Source organism: Genypterus blacodes, unplaced genomic scaffold, assembly GCF_046128005.1.
Source record: "Genypterus blacodes isolate CSIRO-AG114 ecotype Tasmania unplaced genomic scaffold, CSIRO-AGI_Gbla_v1 ptg000061l_1, whole genome shotgun sequence".
NCBI lineage: Eukaryota > Metazoa > Chordata > Actinopteri > Ophidiiformes > Ophidiidae > Genypterus > Genypterus blacodes.
This window is the reverse complement of record NW_027466873.1, coordinates 4,320,062-4,342,199: the sequence shown is the minus strand read 5'-3', so window position 1 is coordinate 4,342,199 and position 22,138 is coordinate 4,320,062. Positions and strand designations below refer to the sequence as shown.

Here is a 22,138-nt window from a genome sequence, read left to right as displayed (position 1 = left end):
TTCCTGTGGTGTTGGACATGCTCTTCCCATAACTCCTACTACTGCTCATAAGTTTCTTGAGAGTTGGCCAGCAAAAGCACACCCTGCCCCCTGGCCAAGGATTGATCGTTGGCCCCAAAATGACAGAATGCTGGCCTCCTATAAAGAGAGAAGGAGAGAGAGGGAGAGGTAGAGAGAGACCCGGGCGCACACGAGCAAAGTACTGTCATCTCCTCTGTTGCCAGCCTATATGGAGAGGGGACACTTGGGTGAAGTAGTTTGAGATGAGAAGCAGTACCCCCTCATCCTCAGCACACTTAATGGACTCTCTCTCACACACACACACACACAGACAGCGAGAGAGAGGGAGAGAGAGCTTGTCTCATCTTTTCTCAGCCTTGTCCCTGCTAATAACAAGCAACGTGACAGGACGTGTGTTTCCTCCTCACTGCTGGGAGCTCCTTCCTGGCTTCTGAACAAGCCAATTACCAGGGAACAAGCCTCTTCCCTGTAGTATGGATGGCACTCCTCTTCAATGTCACGCACGTGCACGTGCACAGACGTATACACACAGACACCTGTCAGGCTTCATGCCGGCACATCTCCCATACCCACTCACAGGACTAGTGACAGCCCACAGCTATTAGCACGCTGCTACTTTGAAGAGGCTTCAGTTTCTTTTACTATTTATTCCTCCTAATGTGCTTGCTCACATCGAATTCGCCGTCTCTACGTTTGAGGCGTTAAGTGGGAGGAAAAGTGCTTTGGAGAAGGGATCGGAGGATCGGGTGTGTGAAGTGTGTGTGTGGCCAACACAGTGTGGGTTTGACAGATATTGTCAGATTTCATATAAGATGATACTGTGCCACCAGGGATTCATTTGCTAATGGGACACAGTTCAGTTCTGCCCGTTCCACTTTCTGTATCGCTCGGTCTCCACAGTGAAATGCTCAACCGGTCAGTTGTTATGACTTTTGACTTGTTTATCTACATTATTGCTAATCGAATAAAGACCTAAGTAGCCTTTTTATGTCCCCTGAACATGTCCTTTGTCTCTACGCAGAGCTCAGAGCGCCACAGCCAATGAATCGAGCCCGGGGAAAGAGAACATCCCCAGAGGTCTGAACAGAGTCAACGCAGCAGGTACGGTGCACTCACACGCTCACATCGCTCCACAAAACATGGCCGCACATTTGCAAGAAGCTGACGCGCCGCACCGGGTCATCAGTAAAAAGGGACATGAGAGCGCCGTCATCACTTTCAGTTTAATGAAGAGCACATAATGTATGGCGAGAGTGATTGATTTGCATCGGACGGCGCTTCCATGGAGGCATCTGGAAGGACGACTCGGCTGCATAAGTAGGCCTGTAGTGTGTGTTGAGGCAGAGTTTAGACGGCGTCATCTCCTCCTCCTCCTCTATCTCCTCTGGATTATGCCTCCTCCGCTTTTAGCAGCCGCATTGAAATTCCACACATGCGCTTTGTTTTGTTGTGTTTTTGTTCCTTACGCCTTTTTCACCTTTAAAAGAAGAAAAAAAAAATGTCAGATAAATAAATAAGTTTCTTGGGTGGAAATAATGGGGTTTTTCACTCAAAACGCCGGCACATATTAGTACGCACGGTGCGCCTCAGATCTCCAGTTTAGGGATATTAAATGCAGCAATTAGGGGAGCACTGCAGATGTACAGCGGCTGCACTGGTGGAACTTCCCGCAATTAGAGGCATGGCACTCTGTGTGAACTCTCGGAGGTGTCAGAGCTCATATCTCCCCCCTCCACCTGATCAGAAAGGCCCTGCGCCGGAGCAAAGGAGGGGTGGAGGGTAAAGGAGAGAGAGAGAACGTGTGGGGGAGGGAGGGAGGGAGGCAGGAGTCTCAAGGCTGTCGGCATGTGTTGTTTTTACACTACGTGATCTCTATACCGATGCGGTCGGCATTAATTTTTGATGAACCATCGGCACAGCATCCTCCCCTCTCGCCCTCTCATCCCTTCTCGTCTCATTCCATTCTCTCTCCCTCTCCCTCTCTCTCTCTCTCGCTCTCTCCCACACACTTGTTCACCCACATATGTAAGTTTGCTTCCCTATATGCTGCACTTCTTCACTTTGGAGCATCTGTTTTGCCTCCTGGAACCTTAGTATCTCTGTCAAAAGGAGCTTAGAGGGGGGGATGAGGGATTTGAGGGAGATCGACTTCTTTCAGTTCCATATTTGCTCCTGGAAGCTTAGCGGAGGCTTCAATCTAAGCCAAGACTTGTGAATATACATAGATCATGAAGAGACTAGTGTGAGTTCGGCTGTAAACATGTTTTTTTCTTTGTCAAAAATGATTTGCTTGTATTTAACCTAATGATATCCCAGAAATAATCAGTCTGAGTTAACACTTTGCTCTTGAAATATAAGTGAGAAGATTCTCCTGTGTGTTCCTCTCATATTTGCTTCACTGTGGAATCAACAGGCTTTCATCATTTTGAGACAATCTTGGATGAATGATATCTATCACTTAAAGTCACATCAACACTGATCACCAACTTCATGTCACCATATTGCGATTACTGGCTCTTATTCTGAAAAATGTTTATCGGGTATACTGTGCCTTTTTTCTTGTTGAGAGGATCCAAGAAGTTCTCTTATAAGAGATTGCGTGACACAAAAAGCAGCTATTCTTGCCTCATGTGTAAGTGCTGAACTCTCAAAACATTATTACATTATCTGTTCTACTTATTTGTCTACAAACGCAAAAGAAGAGCAGCGATTCGTGACACCTCATCCATTACAGACAACTTCGTCCTTCTCCTCTGTACGTTTCCCGACAGGTTTCCTTCCCTGCATGGCTCGCTGAGCGATCACAAAAAAAGCCAAATGATATCGCAGACAAATTCTTTCAGACACCTGGTAAAACTGCCAAATGGGAGACAGCATCGCAGGTTGCTGTTGTCTCAATTCCATCTGGCTTTGAGACAGTAATGCAGCCTCGCACTTGTTTCATCACAACTCCCATAGTGCCCTGTTTTTTTTTCCCCCGAGGAAGCGGTGTGACGAGCAGAGGCTGATCCAAATCTAATCCTAACAGTCCTGGCTTTGCACTGTGGACATGCAGAACTTTGACACATACATTACAAACGTATCCCTCCACCAGCTTTTGGGTCAATCTGGCCATCTTGGAGTCCATGTGAGGTATTGAATGACGTTTATGTAACTGCCACGCCTACGTCATGATTGGTTTTCCGATCAGTCCATTTATATGCACTGCACTATTAATTTGTTATGAATGTCGTCCAATTGTGATTGCTCCTGATCGATAGGAAATGTTTATGTAGCAGCAACAGTGGTAGCATTTTAAAGTGTTCCATTCTATATCCAATAACTGGCACAGAATATCTCACTAACACATTCTTAACAAATTGCATTGTTACGAGCTTCCAGCAGCTTTTTGGTCCAGGGATCAGCCGGCCATGCGACACTTAAGTGGGACTGGAGCAGGCAGACTGAGGGATATAAAGACCAACACATACATTGAACTTTTCTATTAAAGTGTGAAACGGGGGGATTGTTAGAGGATTTATAGAAAAGGACAGGCGGATTTATCCTTTCCGTGCTTGTAAATGCTGAGCATGCAATTACCCTTATAATAGAGGCGTTGTGTCCAAATTGGAACCATTAAAGTGATTTAACCGTGCGTGGATTGGCCCTGGCATTTGCGAGGATGTGTACACATGGGGTGTAGTGGAATGGGTGTTTAATCACAGCATTTTAGAGCCCGGTAATAGCAGAACAATCCATGTAGAACACCGACGCGCCACTCAGTGCAGCTTACTCGCCACACATGGTAGTTTGGATTGGGCTTCATCCGCGGTTTGGCTGTGTCGCCTTTTTAAATGGAAATATTGTTTGCTTATTGATTGGATTTAATTGCTGTTATTCATACCGTTTCTTATAATATTGTTTTCCTTATTTTTTTCAATTACGGCAGCTAATTCGACAAATACCACTCATTAATAGAACGTCCATGAGACTTTACCTCTACAAGCAGTTTTACGCTTTTTCCCTTAACTTTAATTTTTAAGGATCAAAATTCAGTTTTAGAACACATTTCTTGCTTGTTGTTTTGTTTTTTCTCCTTTATTTCCAGTTGAACTTCAAGGTGCCAAGCATGATGCAAATATTTTTCCTTATACTTCAACACACGTTTCCAATAAGCAATCACAACCCATTGCGTTGAGATTACAGTAACTTATTACAGTAACAAAGACAAGAGAAAATTCCATTATTGGGATCAATAATCAACAATCATGTTTCCTAAGGAACAGTGGAAAAGTCTCACACAAGTTGTAGCTCCAACCAGGCCTGTTTGTGTATTCTTACTGCCTCTAATTGCTACATTTGAGCAGTAATAGAGCAAATATTTCACTATTTCAGTCGTGTAGAATTATGCGTTATCCTTGATGTGCTTAAAAACTTTCGAGAGCCTATTCAGTCACTTCTAATATAACATTCTAATAAATATTAAACCTTCCAGATTGGCCATGATTCATACAACATCAAAATACTTGAAATGCACGCTCATTAATTTGGCTTTGCGCTGATGTCAACAACATCAGCCATAATTGTGTCCCTGCTGAGTGTTTGTAGTGGCAGCTGAGCGCCAACCACACTCACAATTGAAATCATGTGGAGAAAAGTCCAATAATGTATTGAATGTGTTCTGTGGCGGTGAAGCTTAAGAACAATGCGAGGATTGTTTGCTTCCATCTGCTTGTTAGGTTTCTGCCTTGTATGCTTTTGATAAACACTTCCATTTCCTGTTTCTCCGCTCTGTCACCATTGGTTGGCATTGAATTCATTCTCAAAGATGCCTTGTGGAAGAAAGGAATTCTTCGAGATGAATAGAATAGACATTTTCAATATTTTTCCCTTTGCGTGCTTTGAATGTGGAAACCCTTTCACTCTCTCCTTCGCTGCACCTTCTTTCTTGCCCCCCTGCCTCCACACTTCTCCGCCCGCTCCACCTCCTTCTGCCCCCGTCTCCCCTCAGTGTGCTGGAGTGGAGCCCCCTGTACAGGCGTGGCGTCCTGGGGAGAGCTAGTAAAGCATTTATTATAGGCTTTGCAGTCCTGCATTATACTGGCGAGCACAGAGCCACTCATGCTTGGCCTTTAACTTCCCTCTGAAGTTCAGCCATACGTGAAAAGAGGGGGCCGCTAATGTATTCCTGAATTAATTTTGTATCAAAATAAAAAAAGCGAGAGAGATGGCGTAAAGAGGACAGGAGGACGTAGGGAGAAAGGGGGTGAACGTTAAGTTGAAAATGTAAATTTGTAAATGTAGACTTTTGCCGGTTGGCTGGTCGTTTGCTAAGTAAATATCACGTGGTGACAGTGGCAATGCCCAGCGGAGCTTTTGAACCCTGCGTCTGTGAAGAATCCTTTTCCAGGCTTTGTGCTTGGGCTGTCTACCATAACTTCCTCTCAACTAACAATACAGGGACGAGTGGACAGGAAGGAAGACCACTCTCTCTCTACACTCCACTCCTTCGCTTTGCCCCACGTTATTAACTTGGCCGAGCTGGCGTGTGTGTGTGTGTGTGTGTGTGTGTGTGGACAATGTGTCTTTTCTGAGCCGAATTATCCCAACTCTTCATTTTTTAATTTTCCGTTTTCCCTTGAAAGATCTCCCCCCTTTTCTCATCTCTTCTTAAATCGCATTCTCATTGGCGGCTCCTCGTTTTTTAGGTCAGGCTCTTTTCTTTGGTGGTTGGGGACATTTTCCTGGCGTTTTATTGGTGTGATCGTCTACTGGAGGGGGACAATGGGCAGGACATCGAGCACACCCTAATTTTGGATTTCTTTCTTCCCTTTTGCCTGGGTATGTCTATCCGTTGTGTGTGCGCGTGTGTGTATGTGCGTGCATGTGTGTGTGTGTGTGTGTGTGTGTGTCTGTGTGTGTGTCTGTGTCCTGGTCAAAGGAGAGACCCTCCTCCACCGAGCTTGCAAGAAGAACCAAGTGGAAACGGTGCTCCAGATCCTGGCGCTTCCTGGCACAGACGTGAACGTTAAAGGTAAGTGTCTCTGCCGCTCGGCTTTGCCCCGTCGCCTCGGTTGGATTGCACTCCCACCGTTTGCTCTCGGGTGTGGAGGAGCGATTAACATTGGAGAAAAGAGAGGAGAGAAGAAATCGGGAGTGCGTGCGCGTCATCATTGGGTTTAACCTTTCGCTAAAATGTAAAGGGTGTGTCTAGAAAGAGCGGGGTGGGTTTGGAGGCTCCAATTTATGGATTTACAGGCACTTTGCTAAATGAATGGAATGCCTTTTGATATTTCAGGATGACTTTTCTGTGCCGGTGTCGGGTGAAATACAATGAATTTTCATCCTTTTATGGAAATGCTGTGCTGCCTTAAAGGTTTCTCCTTATTTCGTAATCAGTCTCTAATAGCAGCCTAAATGAATTCACATCAGCAGGGGGCTCACGCAAGTGGTGGTTCCCAAAATGTAATCGGGCAGAACGATGCGCAAAATGCTAAAATGACTTCTGTTGCCCGCAGATTTTGTGCTAAAGTCAGGCCCGTGTTGATTCTGGCATTTTTGCTCGAGCTCCTTTCTTGTTAGATTACACATTTTACTATGAGTTCAAATTATTTACATTAACATTTGATTACGATACACAAACAACACTTAGCTTAATAGCTCATTCATTAGCATACATAATGGATGCTTCCAGCAGCTTCAGTTATTTAACATCATTTTAATGTCATTCTTCTCATGATAATGGACGTTATTCACTGAGCAGATTTTATGAAAAAATCCTCCATAAGTCGTTATAAACTTTAATTTTGTTTCACGATGTATTGTATAACCTTCTTTGTACGCAATTTTCCTGAATTTAGATTCTGCTAGCTCACAGTTTGGTTAGCTTGGTCTGCTTCTACACACACTGTTACTCTGTGCAATCTTCCAATCAAGCCTCAAAATGGATAAATATGCATAAAATATATAATATATCCAATTGCTTGATTATTTTTTTGCTAATTCATGTTAAATATTAAAAGTAGGAGTGACCCTTTTTTAAAGCTGAACTGGTCCCGTGTGTGTGTGTTCGTTTGCCCACTCAGACCATGCGGGCTGGACGCCCCTGCATGAAGCCTGTAACCACGGCAGCACCGCCTGCGTGGAGGCGTTGCTTCGTCACCGCCCCGCCCCCGTCGTCAACAGCCAGGTGGGCGGAGTCAGCCCCCTGCACGATGCCCTGCTCAACAGACACATGGACATCGCCAAAATGCTGCTGGAGCACGCGGGTCAGTAAACTTAACGTAGCCTGAATGTTTTGTTTTTATGTGACACGGCTAATATGACAAGTTAATTAACCTACATGTTTATGTTTATTGTGATATCTTATGAATAAATTAACTATTACCTCCAGGTTTATTCTTCCACAAAGCAATATAGTTATTACCTGAACACTAAAAATGACTCCTAAGCAACACCTTTTATATTTAACATTTTATATGTATTCCTGTCGCGCATAATTCATCAAGCTGAGCATTAAGTGTCTCCTTCGCATTGATGAGAGTTCTATAATGTTAAAGTAAAACGCCTTGAACTTGTCTGGCCAGTTTACCGTCCAGGGATCTGAAGAAATAACCAGTTATCCAGTGATTTACTACAGTTGTGGGCTGTGTGTCACTGCTGTGGCGGCCATGCTTTCACTTTAATATAACGACTCTGTCTCACCTCGCTGACAGATTGAATGCTGCTTGCCACCTTATTAGCACGGCCACTTTAGGCTTTACTGGTCTCCTGGTAGAGTGAGGAACCTGTTGATGCCCAGACTCTGTATGGTACCTGAAGTAAGCACAGTGTATGAAGCCTGTGACTGTGTGTTGGAGTCTCTGCTGCAGATTTGCTTACTTGATCGTTTGTTACGCCTTTTGTTATCTTGTTGTTTTCTGTTCTGCCTGATGGTGGCACTGTATTAACCACTTTGATGTTTTTGTAGATTTATAACTTTATCACTTTTGAACCGCACCACACAGAATCAAATCATTGTTCCTCAGGTGTGTTCCCATATAGGCCACGCCCATTTGTGCCTAACCTCGTTTTGGCATTTCAATTTATTCCCAAAAGCACAGTTGTCACAACATTTCTGCATGAATTTTTCTCTTTGTTTTGAAAATGTAGTTTTGCTGTAAGTGGCTGCCAAAGTTGAGTGGGCGTGGCTTATTTATGAAAACATTGCTGCTGTTTCATGAATGAGTGAGTGAGTGGAGATGTACGCCAATCAACCTGATAGTGGCGCCGTAACAGGAACAATCAAACTATGTCAGACTAACTTTGGAATCGAACGCGGTAGAATTAGAGACAGATCTATAATTGGAGGACGACTCTGCCTTGGCGGAGGTATACACCATATGTATTTGTGGTAGTGACAAGTTGGAGTCACAAACGTCTCTCGGCGTGTTAACGGTCCTGACACGTCTGCCCTGACATGTTACGCCATCGCCTCATCAGGTGCTTGTTAATAATGTCAAAATTAGAAAAGTCAAGAATCTGCTGCACGCAAAATTTCACACTCCTCGAATGTCACAACAGAGTGCGTCGAGTGTGTTTGCTGGTGACGGGTGTCATAGCTCAGGAGACGCTGGTGGAGTCGGGCGTACTACAGCAGGTGGTGGAAGAGGAAGTGAGTGTGTGTGTGTGTCGGGGGGGGGGGGCAAACAAGTCTCCCATGTAACATACCTCTGCCTCTGCTCACTTCTCGCTTTGACTAATTATAGTTAATTTGATTCGAATTTCCCATTAACACATGTACATATTCTGTCCTCAAAAAATAAATTAGACTGGGATTGTTTGGTCCCGGAGAGGAAGCAAGGGAGCTCCGTCTTCTTTCTTCTCTCTCTCTCTTTCGCTCTGTTGCTCTGTCTCTCTCGCTCTGTCTCTCTCTCCTTCCTTTCCAAGGCGAGGGGAGAAAGAGAGTAAATTAAAAGAGGTCAGACCGAGACGCAACTATCTGCATCTTTAAAATTAGGAGAGACAGGGAGTGTGTGTGTGTGTGTGTGTGTGTGTGTGTGTGTGTGTGTGTGTGTGTGTGTGTGTGTGTGTGTGTGTGTGTGTGTGTGTGTGTGTGTGTGTGTGTGTGTGTGTGTGTGTGTGTGTGTGTGTGTGTGTGTGTGTGTGTGTGTGTGTGTGTGTGTGGCCTGCTGTCTCGGCCTGGTCTCTTCTCAGGGACTAAGCAGACCTACAGGATGGAGAGCTCTCTTCATTTTAAACACCTTTAGGCTTTTGCATTATCCTTCTCTTTCTCGCTCGCTCTCTCCTGACTGTTTGCGATTTGCACGCACCTTGATGGCGGCGTGTCTGAAGGCTACAGCGAGCGGGCGGGGAGCTGCTTGGTGAGGAGGTGGTCCTCTTTGACTCCGGGCTATTCTGACTCTCTGCCTTTTTTTCCCTGCCATCTCCGTCTGGTTGCTATGGACACCATCGACTGGCTACGTTTACACTTGGCAGATGTGGATCTTACTTATAAAAGTCAAGGTTATTAAAAGTGCAAAAATCAAAGTGAGTTAGTCGGTGTAACCACCATTTCTCACTGCTAACTTGGGCACCCATACATTTTGTCCAGGGAGACAGCTGCACCCATCCATGCAGGGAAAACAGGCTAGTGGGCTAGATTCATATGTATATATATATATATATATATACCACACACTCCTCTCTATCATTCTTACATATTATTATAAGTTCCTGCTCGATCCTCCAGTATATTTTTCACTCACGCATGCACCCTGTTGTCCTAGTTGTTTCCAGGCACAGACAGGCCGGCCGGAGCTGCCAAAGCTTTTGGTCGGCCACAGAGGGCAACACTGACACTGGCACACCAACAAAGCCTTTATATGGGAATGATCTCACCCCTTTGTAAGCCCCTGTGCTTAGAGGCCGCTGCCCTGTGTGTGTGTGTGTGTGTGTGTGTGTGTGTGTGTGTGTGTGTGTGTGTGTGTGTGTGTGTGTGTGTGTGTGTGTGTGTGTGTGTGTGTGTGTGTGTGTGTGTGTGTGCGCGTGTGCATTTTTAGGGCTGAACTGTGGTAGAGGGGAAACATGGATGGGACCCCCACCCCTGCCCCTCCACCTCATTCCCTCCAGTCGTATGGAGCTGGCAAGAAAAGCATGCCATGGCTGAGGGCAAGGCTGAATCTGCTCCCCTCCCCCTCCCCATCACCCCCATCGCCCAAGGCCAATATGACCCTATGTACGAGTGTGTATGTGTGCGTGTGTGTGTGTGCTCGTACTCCCTGTTGCCCCCTCCTCAGCTGGTAAGAGTGGAGTGTTTAAATTTTGCAGTGTGGCCAGGGCAGCCGGTACTCCTGATTGGAATGGAAAATGACCCGAAGCCTTTAGCTGTGCAGTCCAGACCTGGCACAAACAGACACACACACTCACACACTCACACTCACACACACACACACACACACACACACACACACACACACACACACACACACACACAGAGGAGGCGTGTCAGTGACCAAGGGAAGGAGGAGGGGGGGGAAAGAAAAGAGCCTTTAAGCTGTCACCACCCGGCCCTGTGACCGTAATTGCTGATGGCATCCTTTCAATACAGCCCACCATGTTAGTAAGCACAGCTAGTCCACCTAAACACACACTCACACACACTCATTTAGATGCTTAGAGCAGAAAGAGTATGGGAGCAGAGAGAACTGCTCAGGTACCTGCATGGTGTTCATTAAGAAATGTGCAGAAATTATTATTTTTTCCTTTAATCTGCTTATTTAATTTGATTAAATGAGTACATGTTGCCTTTTTTTAGTCCTTTGTATAACTTGTATACACACACATACACACACACCACTCCACAGTCCCCGCAGATAGCAGCAACATAATGTGAATGAGTGTTTGTGGAGCAGAAATATGTCATTTGCTCGGTGGCACAGGGAACACACACAGTCCCCTCAGACCACTGTAGTCAGTCATGGTTTGTCTCTGTCTGTTTGTCTATCTCTGTCACACACACACACACACACACACACACACACACACACACACACACACACACACACACACACACACACACACACACACACACAGAGGTAGTGCTTTAAGCACACTGGGGTCTCTTCACTGTCAACCCTGTAAAGAAAGTTCATTGTGTTCAGCACTTATTTCCCTGTGGGTCCTGAACTGGCGGCGGCGGCGAGTGTGTGAGCCTGCGTATGTTGGAGGTGAAGCTGTTTGGAGTTGCAGGTTTCTCCAGGCTGTGTTTCAAGGACTCCCCTCTCTGGGGATATCCTACTTGAGTCTTCTTCTTCTTCTTCTTCTTTCTCCTGTTTTTTCCCTGTCTGTCTCTCTCATCCCCCCCTCACTCTCCTTTCTCCATTTTGGGGCAGTTGCCAGGATTAACTCTGCAGCCCTCCAACAGTCTCCCCGGCCGGTCCTCACTGAGCTAGACCCCCTCACCCCTCACCGCCCCCCCTCCCTTTTTTAAGCTCAACCCTGTGTGTGTGTGTGTGTGTGTGTGTGTGTGTGTGTGTGTGTGTGTGTGTGTGTGTGTGTGTGTGTGTGTGTGTGTGTGTGTGTGTGTGTGTGTGTGTGTGTGTAAGTTCAATACATATGCGGGGGGAAGAGAGGATCAAAGAAAGGCGATTTTGTATTTTGTTAGGAGTGTGTTCTTGTAAGCGTCCTCTCCATTCTGACATTTATACACACTCCCTTTTAAACAGCTGCTGCATTTAACGAGTATGAAGGCCACAGGGAACCATTTTCTGAAAAAGGAGAGGAGCAGAGGGCAAGAACATCCTCTTCCTTCCCCTGCAAGGTTCATGTACGGGCCTCCTTTCTTTTTTATGTCATATTTGTGAAAGTTAAGCGCTGGAAAGCTTTCTCCACCCCAAAACAATGCTAAGTGTCAAGGTTGAGCTTGTTGCTTTGTTGGCTCTTCAGCTGATTGAATAGAGAGAAGAAAGGTTGCAGTTATGTTTTTTGGCCATACAGATCATTTGCTTTCTTCACATTCCGGCCCTGAACGCCGTCATCAGACACTCCACCAGTACAAAATGCTGATACAATTTGCTTTTTTAGCCTCCAAGTTAAAGATTCAATGGCAACCAATAGAAGTGAATGGAGTTGCGGAAAAATGAGCTCAATAGGAAATTCAGAGAAACGTATTAGAAATTCATTAACAGGAAGTCAAGAATGGAGTGTTGAAAGTCAACAATGGCGGCTGTAGAGGGAGGTGAGAATAAAGCATAAATGAAGTGAATTTGGATAAAGGCGTGCAAGGTTTAGCTCATCTTTGAAAGGAGTTACTTATTTGTCAAGGTCACAGCTCCCTCACCTCTAAATATTGAGGCTTTCTAAAGGAAGCAAAGGGTTTTTTGTGCGAGCGGTACAAGGATGGTGCTCGGAGTTTAAAGGCAAGCAGCAATTCACTGATCAACAAGATGATAAAGTCTCAACTTTATCATCTCAACCCGCCACAATGTCAAATGTAGAAGTTTTCAAGAATACAAAGAGCGAGTTAGGGAACGATTGTGCCGCGATCGCTTCAAACACACTATTCCCACTTCATTCATTTCATTTTGTTCACTTTTTAAAAGCTCACTTGAATGCGCTTCTTTCCTTTTAGTAGCCCCGGACGTGCTCCTGTAAGTGTGCGTGTGTGTGTGTGTGTGTGTGTGTTCGTCACACATAAGTTCCTACAAGTTTACTTAACAGTGTCAGAGCGGTTGCAAAGGTCGCTCTTACAAAATGACGTCGCACAAAAGTCACAGAATTGAGGGAATATGTGGTTAAAGGCATCCTGAACTGGCACGGGTCAGTGATGCTACGACTTGTAACACATAAATACACGTTTACACTCGGTGTGCACAGAGGTGCTGCAACAGGGGAGTCTACTGTGAGTGGGCTGGTGGAGTGTAGTTTGGCATTGACAACAACCAAATGTGTCAAAACAGACGAGAAGTTTAATTTGCTGAGAGAGTGGCTTGTGCGCACGTTAATAGGATTATAAGTACGTGTGTGTGTGTGTTTATGTATTTGTGATGATTCAGTGCATCAGGCGTCATTGCAGCTACAAGCCAACGGAGACGCTTCAGGTTCAAGAGAGGAGTTAAGAGTTTGTTTAGGGCTCCACTCTGATCAGCAGCCATTACAGCCCGCTGTAGTGCCGGGGTGTGTGTCTAGAGTTGGGCAAGGTAGCACGTAAGATGAAAAGGTCCAGCTTCATAGGTTGTTGTTGCTCTTTAGCTGATCCGTCCCTATGCTGAGCTTTCTGCCCCGGCTGCTCACAGAGACTGGAGCGATCTGGAGCGATCTGGAGCGATCTGGAGCGAACTCACAGGCTCCGCTGGCCTTTTGACGCTTTGCTTGGTCGGCGTTGTTGTTTCTATGCTGGGGTTTCTAGTCGCTAGCTAGCAGCTCCCTGTGGATGTGTGATGCCATACCCCTGGCTGCAGTTCACACACACACACACACACACACACACACTTGCCCCATCTCTCTGTTTCAGGCAGCGAGGGAGAGAGAGAGAGAGAGAGAGAATGTGTGCCGTGCTGTGGAGCTGCCTGCTTCCCAGCTTGTCTGCCTCGGCTCCAACCTCAGACCAGAAGGGAGAGAGGGGAAGAGAGAGAGAGGGAGAAAGAGAGAGATGGAGAGAGAGAGAGAGAGACGTAGAGAGAGAGAGATGGAGACGGAGGGGGAGGGGGCACTGCATCTTTCCTTCCCTCCCTCCCTGTTTTTTGTGGCGATTTCTTTTTTCCTCCCCTCCTCCACTCTCACTTTTATATTTCTTGTCTTCGCCTGCCCTCTAAAGGCCAAAGGGCTTTGCACTCTGTGTGTGTGTGTGTGTGTCTTTGTGTGTGTGTGTGTGTGTGATTGTGTGTGTGTGTGTGTGTGTGTGTGTGTGTGTGTGTGTGTGTGTGCAGGGCAGTCAGACTGCGTACCGACTGGTGGCTTTTACTCGGCATGTGAATGCTCTCCTGGTGTAGCTGTTTCACAGCTCAGGTCTTGCTGGGGGTAATTTAACTCACTTAACACACACACACACACACACATACACACACATCACGGATGCTGTAATTACCCTGTGCTCTCATCTTGTCCCCCAGATTGTTATATTTATCGCCACTTCAGCATATCTGAGACCCTGGACACACATCAGTCTGTGTGTGTGTGTGTTCCCTCCCTCCCTTCTCCCCCCCCCCCCCTCCCCACGCCAGTGTCACCTCCTCGCCCCAGTCTCGTCTCTCAGCCTGACACGCCGTCGGCAGGGAAAACTTTGCCTCTCGCTCGACTCTTTCCTTCCATCTATCTGTTTCTCTCTCTTGCTAAAGACTTGAATCGTGTGTGTGTCTGTCTGTCTGTGTGTGTCTGTGTGTGTCTGTGTGTATCTGTGTGTCTGTGTGTCTGTGTGTGTAAGAACAGCGCTGAGGTTAAAGATGGCGGTGCAGATTTCTTTTCCGTGTCATATTTATTGTCATTTCCAGCTCGTTCAGGTAAAAGGAAACATTTAGTCGGCGCTGCCTTGTATTTGATAGAACGAGAGCGACACAACCAAGACGAGGTGACGCAACTTCGAGTGTCGCTTTGTTTGTCCCTTTATGTTTACAACCTCCTCCTGTCTGTCTGCAGGGGAGAGAGGAGACGTCAGGCATAACTGATGGCCGAATGACTGAGTGTAAAGCAGACATGTATTCTGTTCATATACATTCATTGTTCAAGGATGTCTCTGTTTTGTCAATAAGGTTGTTTGTGCGCCTTAATTCTATACTGCATCCAACCGATTATCATACCCGCACGCATCTGCTACAGAAGAAGCGGCTCAGATTGTGGCGGTTGGGAGAAAAGCGGCAGCAATCATTTTTGACAAAAGCCGCACTGTGCGTACGCCGTCGGTTGAAGCAAACCTTCCTCCTTCCTTTTTCCCTCCCAGTGCTCAGGTTAGTCCGGCTCCAAGGGCCCCACGCCGAGCTCTGACGTCCAAGGCTGGTCCCTCTTTTCAAAGGGAAGCCAACCGCAGACCAGGGAACATTGTGAACAAAACAGCCTTGGTTTCTCAAAAGCGTGACGCCCCCCCTTTACTGAGCCAGGAGGGACAAAGATGGATCCATTTTTCCAGCAGACATGGCGTTTGCCTGTACCCATGTCTGTCACACACACACACACACACACACACACTCAAACACACACACTGGTGGTCCTGAAATGCCACAGTTGGCTTCACACATCACAGCCGCACCTACTGAATTGGTCATAATTGCAAGATCAGCTTGTTATGAAACACGTGGCGTTTATGGCCGTGCTTTGAACGCCCCCTCACTCTCTCACCTCCCTCGCCCCCCCCCCCCCCCTCTCCTGTCCTTTCTCTAGTGGCCACTTTGATCAAATCCGCGCTCTTACGCCCTTGACTTCTGGCCCCGGCGCCTGACCTCTTGCATTTGAAATTTCCCTGCTTATGTGAAAGTTTATGTAGATTAATGCCACAATTTATGCAGATTGAGTTTTCGCCACTCAGGCTTGAAGCGGCAAAAAAAAAAGAAGAAGAAAAGGTAGACGAGCGTTGACCTCCATGGCTAAACAGCTACGCCAGCTCACGCCGATTTATCACGCAAGCGACTGCGCTGCCACGGAAACGCCGCTTCAGGATTCATATGGTTCCATTTTGGCGTTTTTTGAGTAACATTTAAAACAAGGCTACATTGTCTTTTTTGTCACAATTGCATTTGCGAGTGTGGTTTGTGTCACGCTCGAAGGATGATGCCAGAAACACACACACGCACACACACACACACACACAGACACAAAGATTGCCCCGGCTTTAAAAACCTCATGTTTCCTCCGAGCCCCACTGTGTCTGTCAAACGGAGACAACTGCCAGCGGTGGTATCAAGCAGCCTTTCAGCCGTCGCCCGTGTCACGGCGAGCCTCCGCAGAGCCGTAAACTCACACACAAGTGGCAGCAGCGGCATCGGCGAGGTTGAACAGTCAAGTGCCATCAAGAGCAGTTTGCCATAGAAATGGGTCCATCTGAAAGCAAACAAAGGACTTATACTTGACTCGACCCGCTCGGCATGGGGCTGTGAGCGCGCGTGGGTCTGACTGACACTGGAAAATGGCTTTCAGTCTGAGCAGACAAAGCAGAAAAGCCAGAGGAGACGGTAAATGTCACCGTTCTAACTTTCCTTACTTCAGTTCGCCGAGTGGGAAGAGACGGCGACGCGTTTCGGCTCCGACTGAGGCGACGCTCAGTTTGATTCTTCAAAGATTGAAGGGAAAGTCAAGGTTACTGGAGATGTGAAGGTAGAGATGTGAACATAAAGCTCCACTTTAAAGACACTCGCCATTTTACAACATGTCCAAACTACTGTAGGGTACTCAGTGTGGGTTTGGCTTTTTTTATTTGAGTTGGAGCTTTTCATAGATCTTTGGCATTCAGATCCACAGAATGTGTTGTACATGCATCTGTTCACCATTTAAAGGATTACAGCCTTGTAAAGGTCAAACAGCTCAAATGCTCCCAAGTTACAAACAATCAGACGTCTGTTTTTACCAGAAAATCATTACATTTTGTTCAAAATCTTCCTTTCTCATCTAGATTCAGTTTATAGAGTCTGGGTCTCACTCCGTCCTACACAGAGATGCATGACATGACGGCTCAAACCCAATGTTATCTCTGCATCAGGGCGTCAAACCAGAACAGAGGTTTCAGTCCTATCAAACCCAGCAGAGGTGATGAATCATTCAGAGATGACTTCATGGAGGGTTTGCTGATCATTTCACTGATTTTTGGACGAGGGATGCGTCACATGACCTCTGATGTCACGTTCAAAAATGGTCCACTTGCAGTCGATATGCAACATTTTGGTACACTTTTGTTACAGATCTACATGGAAACAGTGAAGCTCCATGTAGGTCTCAGTCTAACACTCCCCCCCCCCCTCCCTCCCTCCCTGCCTGTCCTGCTCCCCCCCCCCAGCAGCCCTCTGTGTTAGTGACACTAGCCATGAGCTCGCTAACAGAGTTCCATCATCAAGCTAACAGGGATGCAGAGGCTCCATCAGGTCACTAACCCTCTGTCCCTTTTACACAAACACGTTGTGACCTGCCAGTTGCACAGTTAAGACAAAGTGTCAGCTGAAGTTAAAGCTGAAGTGAGCTAAAAGCTCTGGCTGCCATCGAGGCCCAGTGGGGAAACAGCTGTTCACTTTAAGTCCCCACTTCAGTGTGCGTGGGAGAGTTGATGTGTGTGTGTGTGTGTGTGTGTGTGTGTGTGTGTGTGTGTGTGTGTGTGTACTGTTCACTGTTCTGTATATGTGCATTCATGTGTGTGAGTCTGCGCTCTATTTATATCTGTTGCTGTGTCCTGCCATTGACCCGTGCAGTGTCTCTTCCGCCTTATTTGATAATCATGCTGCTGCCTGGCTTGGCTGCGTGTCAGCGTGGTGTGTTGTGTTGTGATATTATCATTGATGTTTCAGCTGGCTTTGAACATTACACTCATTAACCTCCTACACTCAGGCCAATCTGTCGCTTTAAAATCAAATATTTATGACTTGATCAATTCCTACAGCACTGCAGCCTGCGGAAGCACAGAGCAGGGGTAGAAAATGACAAGGAAGGCTTTGTTACTTAGAGGTAAACGAGTGCAGCTGAAGGCAAAATGCAGGTTTGTCAGGGTGGAGGAGACACTGAGGCTTCACCTGGTGGGACATGGAAGGCAGATCACTATTTAGGTTTGGATTGGGAATGTAGAGTGAAGGCTACAGGGCTTAAATGTGTGTTTACACTTTAGCTCACTAGGAGAAATGCTTGTGTGATGATGTACTTTGAGTCTAAGACCTACAGTGTGTATCTGAATCAGTCTGCACGAGTATAATCAAAGTTAGAATGTGCATGTAAACATACTGAGCATACAGAGAGGGATTGATCCTGTCTGCTCTCTGTGTGTGCCACATGCACTTATGTCATTGTGGAGTTGTGTCCTCTACTGAACACACTGGAGGCATGAGGTTTAACCCTGTCCTGTCTCTGCTCCTCTGCAGGCTCAGCTCTGCTCCAGCAGACTGATAAAGACGGGAGGGCGGCTCTGGATCTGGTCTCTGCCCCGGGTCAGAGGGACGAGCTCCTCCACAACGCGCAGGCCGGCGACTTGGCTCTGGGCGATCGAATGTCCGAGGTGGTGAACCTGCCGCTCCTGGAGGCCGGATCCTGTCTGCTGGCCCACCTCATCTTCTCCTACCAGAAGGAGAAGGGCCTGCTGGGCCACAGGAAGCCTGGTGACAGCAACCTGGGCTATAGGCTGGTCAGGGCCCTGAAGACACACTCACTCCAAAAACTGACTTCAGGCTGGGCAGACCAGCGGGCAGTGAGGGTGGTGGAGGATGCAGAGACGGTGCTGGGGCTGGGGAGGGGCCGTTACCTGGGGCAGGTGTCTCGGGCGGTGAGAGAGTGTCAGGCTGAGAACACACTCTTCCTGATGGAGATCCTGGAGGATCTGAAGTCTCAGGGAGAAGCACAGGTAGCCATCTCTGACCCGGAAAGTGAAAAAAGCTTGAAAAGCAAACATTGGCTGCACTAAAAGGAGACTACATAGAGTCTATCAAACTTCTCTTTAGCACAAACACAACGTAACCTTAGTGATTTGATAAGCTGCACAGCCTCAGAAGCCTTAATACATCAAATGAGAGTCCTCCTCCCCATGAGACTGAATGTGACTCCCTTTAAAGTTGCCGAAACACAAGGCAGCTCCTCCGTCATGTTTCTGAATGTAAACTTCCTGTATTTAATTTTTTCAGACACAGCCACCCTAAAAGGGCTAAATCATGTGTTTGATGTTGTATATGTTGTATAAAGGCTGTGTGTTTACTTCTGAAACCAAAGCACCGTCACTGAGCAGATGTTGGTGGACTTCAGACTTATGTTGAATGTACTCGTGTTTTTGTACGGCTTCTACCTCGTTTTGTTTTTTCTACAACTGCTTTTCCTACTTGATGTATTTTCTTACATGTCATAATTTATTTGTAACCAAATAAAGAAATGGGTTGCAATACTCCTGCTTGAATATTTAAAGTAAAAAATGTCCTTCTGGTTGGGGAAGCTTGAGGTGTGTGTGTGTGCGTGTGCGTTCTGAGGGTCCAGGGCGAGCCACTTCCTGGAGCCGTCACCTGCAGCTGTTACACTGCAGGTGAGGAGACGAGGACCTCACCTGCAGATCATGGCACAGTGTGTGTGTGTGTGTGTGTGTGTGTGTCTGAGAAGATGATGAATGACCTCATAATTCCATTGCTGCTGCAGATGCTGTCTTGAAAAAAATCTACTTCACCCACCTAGAAGAGCTCATTACAGATTTCCACACAATTGTCTTTGCAATGCATCGGCGCCATTGAGATCAGTGTCTAGTGTGTGTGTGTGTGTGTGGTGTGTATTGATGTATAGATGCAAGCAAACACAAGCCAATCCAGCCTTTACATAGAAAACAAACTCTGAAGATGCTAAAAAATATTTAATCTCATGTTTTTCCTTTTCTTTTTTTTCTCAAAATAAGCATCGTACATCACGTGCATTTCAGTTCTTCAAACCACAAATGTACATCTTATTTTCTCATTCTACTTCCTCCCCCTCCTGACCAAATGTCCGACGGCCAGCTTCCCTCTCTTTGTGTCCTGAAATATGTAATCGGTCAGAACTGAGCGACATGAAGACGATGTCACAGGCAGGCAACATTGCAGGCATAGAAACAAAAAATAAATCTCAGAAAAATGAAGCAGGCAAACACCTACTTTACATATTCATCACCAGACAGTCGACAGGCATACAGGTAGAAAACACAACCATAAATTAATAAATACTTAGCTATGTACACTATCGTTAAAAAATAAATAGTTTTGTTTCAACCTGGTGCAAATAAAAGTGCTTTTCTTCCCTTACAGCCGTCAGTCCCATACATTCCTTTTTTAGAATTTGTTTTTACTCTACGTCGTACAAAAGAAACACTTTGGTTTGCTTGCAAATTTGGCGAAAACCAAAAAAAAGAGAAATGACCGAAATGAATTTGGATGCAAGACCACGCGATCCTCATCTTAGTTTGCTGTTCAATGATCAGGTACAGTAGCAGACGTGTTCATATCAGGGGGTGGAGCCGTCCCCTCCGTTATTGTAAACAGCCGTCCTTCAATAGTGGTGGAGTTTGTAGAGGAGGCTACGGTGGAATCAGTCTGTCTGTTATTGTCTTACAAGTGGTTCCTTCAAAACAACACAACTAAATCAATGGCCCTGCGGAATGACACGTCTGAGCCTGATGATATTTAAGCATGGAGATGGATGGGAGAGGATGACAAAGAGGGGAGCAGGAGCAGAGGGGGGGAGGGAGTGGGGGTGAGAGGGAGACAGACTATCAGACGGCGAAGGAGGGAAAGATGGAGGCAGGGATCAGCGGGATGAGAGGGGAGCTCCTCCTCAAATGGAGCCGGAGCTGTGATCTTTCAACAGATGCTCAGAGAGAAGCCCAGGAGACTCTCGCCTCAGACAGGGTCGCAACCCCGCTCACTGACGAATGAGGGATCCGCGGAGAGGAGGATGATGGGAAGAGGGATCTGAAGCAGCACAACACACACACACACACACACACACATACTGCGATCCCTGACATCTCCGGCTTAAGCCCCCTCAGAGCCTTCGCCTTGTCACACAGCTCCTCTAGCTGACGGCCATCTACACAACTCCACCACGCTGACTAGCAGCTGGCACTTATGCAGCACCACACACACACACACACACACACACACACACACACACACACGCTGAACATGCACATGCTGACACACACCAGCTGAATCCACCCATCAGCCTACAGCTGGAGGGGAGAAGCCACTGTAACACACACCACCACTGAGAAAAGCAACACGTCTTTGATTGCGTAAACATGTATACACGTTCGCTCTGACACACACACACACACAGAGCTCACACACCCTCTCTGTGTGGAAAGAGAGATCAAAGTTTAGCTTTGGGCACAGGAGGTGGGGCAGATGGAGAGGGCGGCCAGCCTGGGGCACAGCATCACAGAGAACATGTTTGTGTGTGTGTGTGTGTGTGTGTGTGTGTGTGTGTGTGTAAGAGAGAGAGAGAGAGAGAGAGAGAGATGGAGAGTGTGTGCTTGCTCAGATGAATGTTGTGTATTCATCTGTGAGCAAACAGGTATGTGATATCTCTTACAAAGCCAATGCATTCACATGAGTCACTGATTTTTGTGCCCCTGTGTGTTTGCGCGAGTGTATGTCTGTGTGTGTGTGTGTGTGTGGCAAACACACGTGGAGATGAGAGGAAAGGAGACCAGCCTTTCAAACCAGATTAGGGCTGTGTCTGCCTAAAGGCCCGCCCGCTTGGCGACAATCGGCATAAACTGGGTGACGTCTATATTAACACCCAGACAGCCAGGCCGGTCTGCGGTGCCCCTAGTGACAGACAGAGAAACTGCACGTCTCCCTGCCTGACGCTTTGATGCATTTTTTAAGGTTTTAAACGATGCTACAGCACAGGTGTTTGGCGTTTCAGCGGCGTCTAATTCTTACACAGTGTACGGACAGACTCATATGAACTGTATTTAAAATTATCCCGAATTCTGTGAAAAAGGCTATTTCACTTTACGCACACACACCATTAAATTGTCACTGTGTGTGTCCAGACTGAATAGATGTGATATGGCAGGGTGATGTGAGTGTAAGGCTCATTCTTTAGGGACAAACACAGACGCAGTGAACGTGTCACGACGGGAACGGACGGTAGAAATGTTTAAACTCTGCTCTTCAGTCGGGCGACACTTGTGGTAGGCAAACGGACAGGAGAGCCCTCTGAGCCGTCAGAATGATGGAGGGAAGAAAGGAGGAGAGAGAAGCTCACACAGCTGAGGAAAAAGGTCATTCCATCCGTCCGTCCGTCCCGCGCGCCATTAAAATCAATCAAAAGCATCACGCTGATAAGAATAATTCAGGATATCTCTCGCTCTTTTCTTTTTTTTCCTTTTTTTGTACAAAAACTACACTTGGTGAATCTGAACTGTACATGTGTAATTAAAGACAGAAAGAGATTAGAAGAAGAAAAAGGGCAGCGGGTGGGGGGGGGGGAGGAAGGATGACGATCTGGTCCGGAACGTCTTCCT

General features: G+C 46.7%; 1 protein-coding gene across 2 annotated transcripts in view; it reads left to right on the top strand.

The window, feature by feature from the left end:
* Positions 1-19,017, top strand: part of slf1 (SMC5/6 complex localization factor 1) — a 29,392-nt gene extending 10,375 nt beyond the window's left edge. For both annotated transcript variants that reach the window (XM_076154100.1, XM_076154102.1), the window contains exons 15-18: positions 1,043-1,122; positions 5,942-6,034; positions 7,086-7,268; positions 18,024-19,017. In XM_076154100.1, coding sequence (XP_076010215.1) covers positions 1,043-1,122; positions 5,942-6,034; positions 7,086-7,268; positions 18,024-18,559 — 892 coding nt within the window. In that variant the 3' untranslated portion in view covers positions 18,560-19,017. The remainder of the gene's footprint in view (positions 1-1,042; positions 1,123-5,941; positions 6,035-7,085; positions 7,269-18,023) is intronic.
* The last annotated feature ends 3,121 nt before the right edge of the window (positions 19,018-22,138 follow it).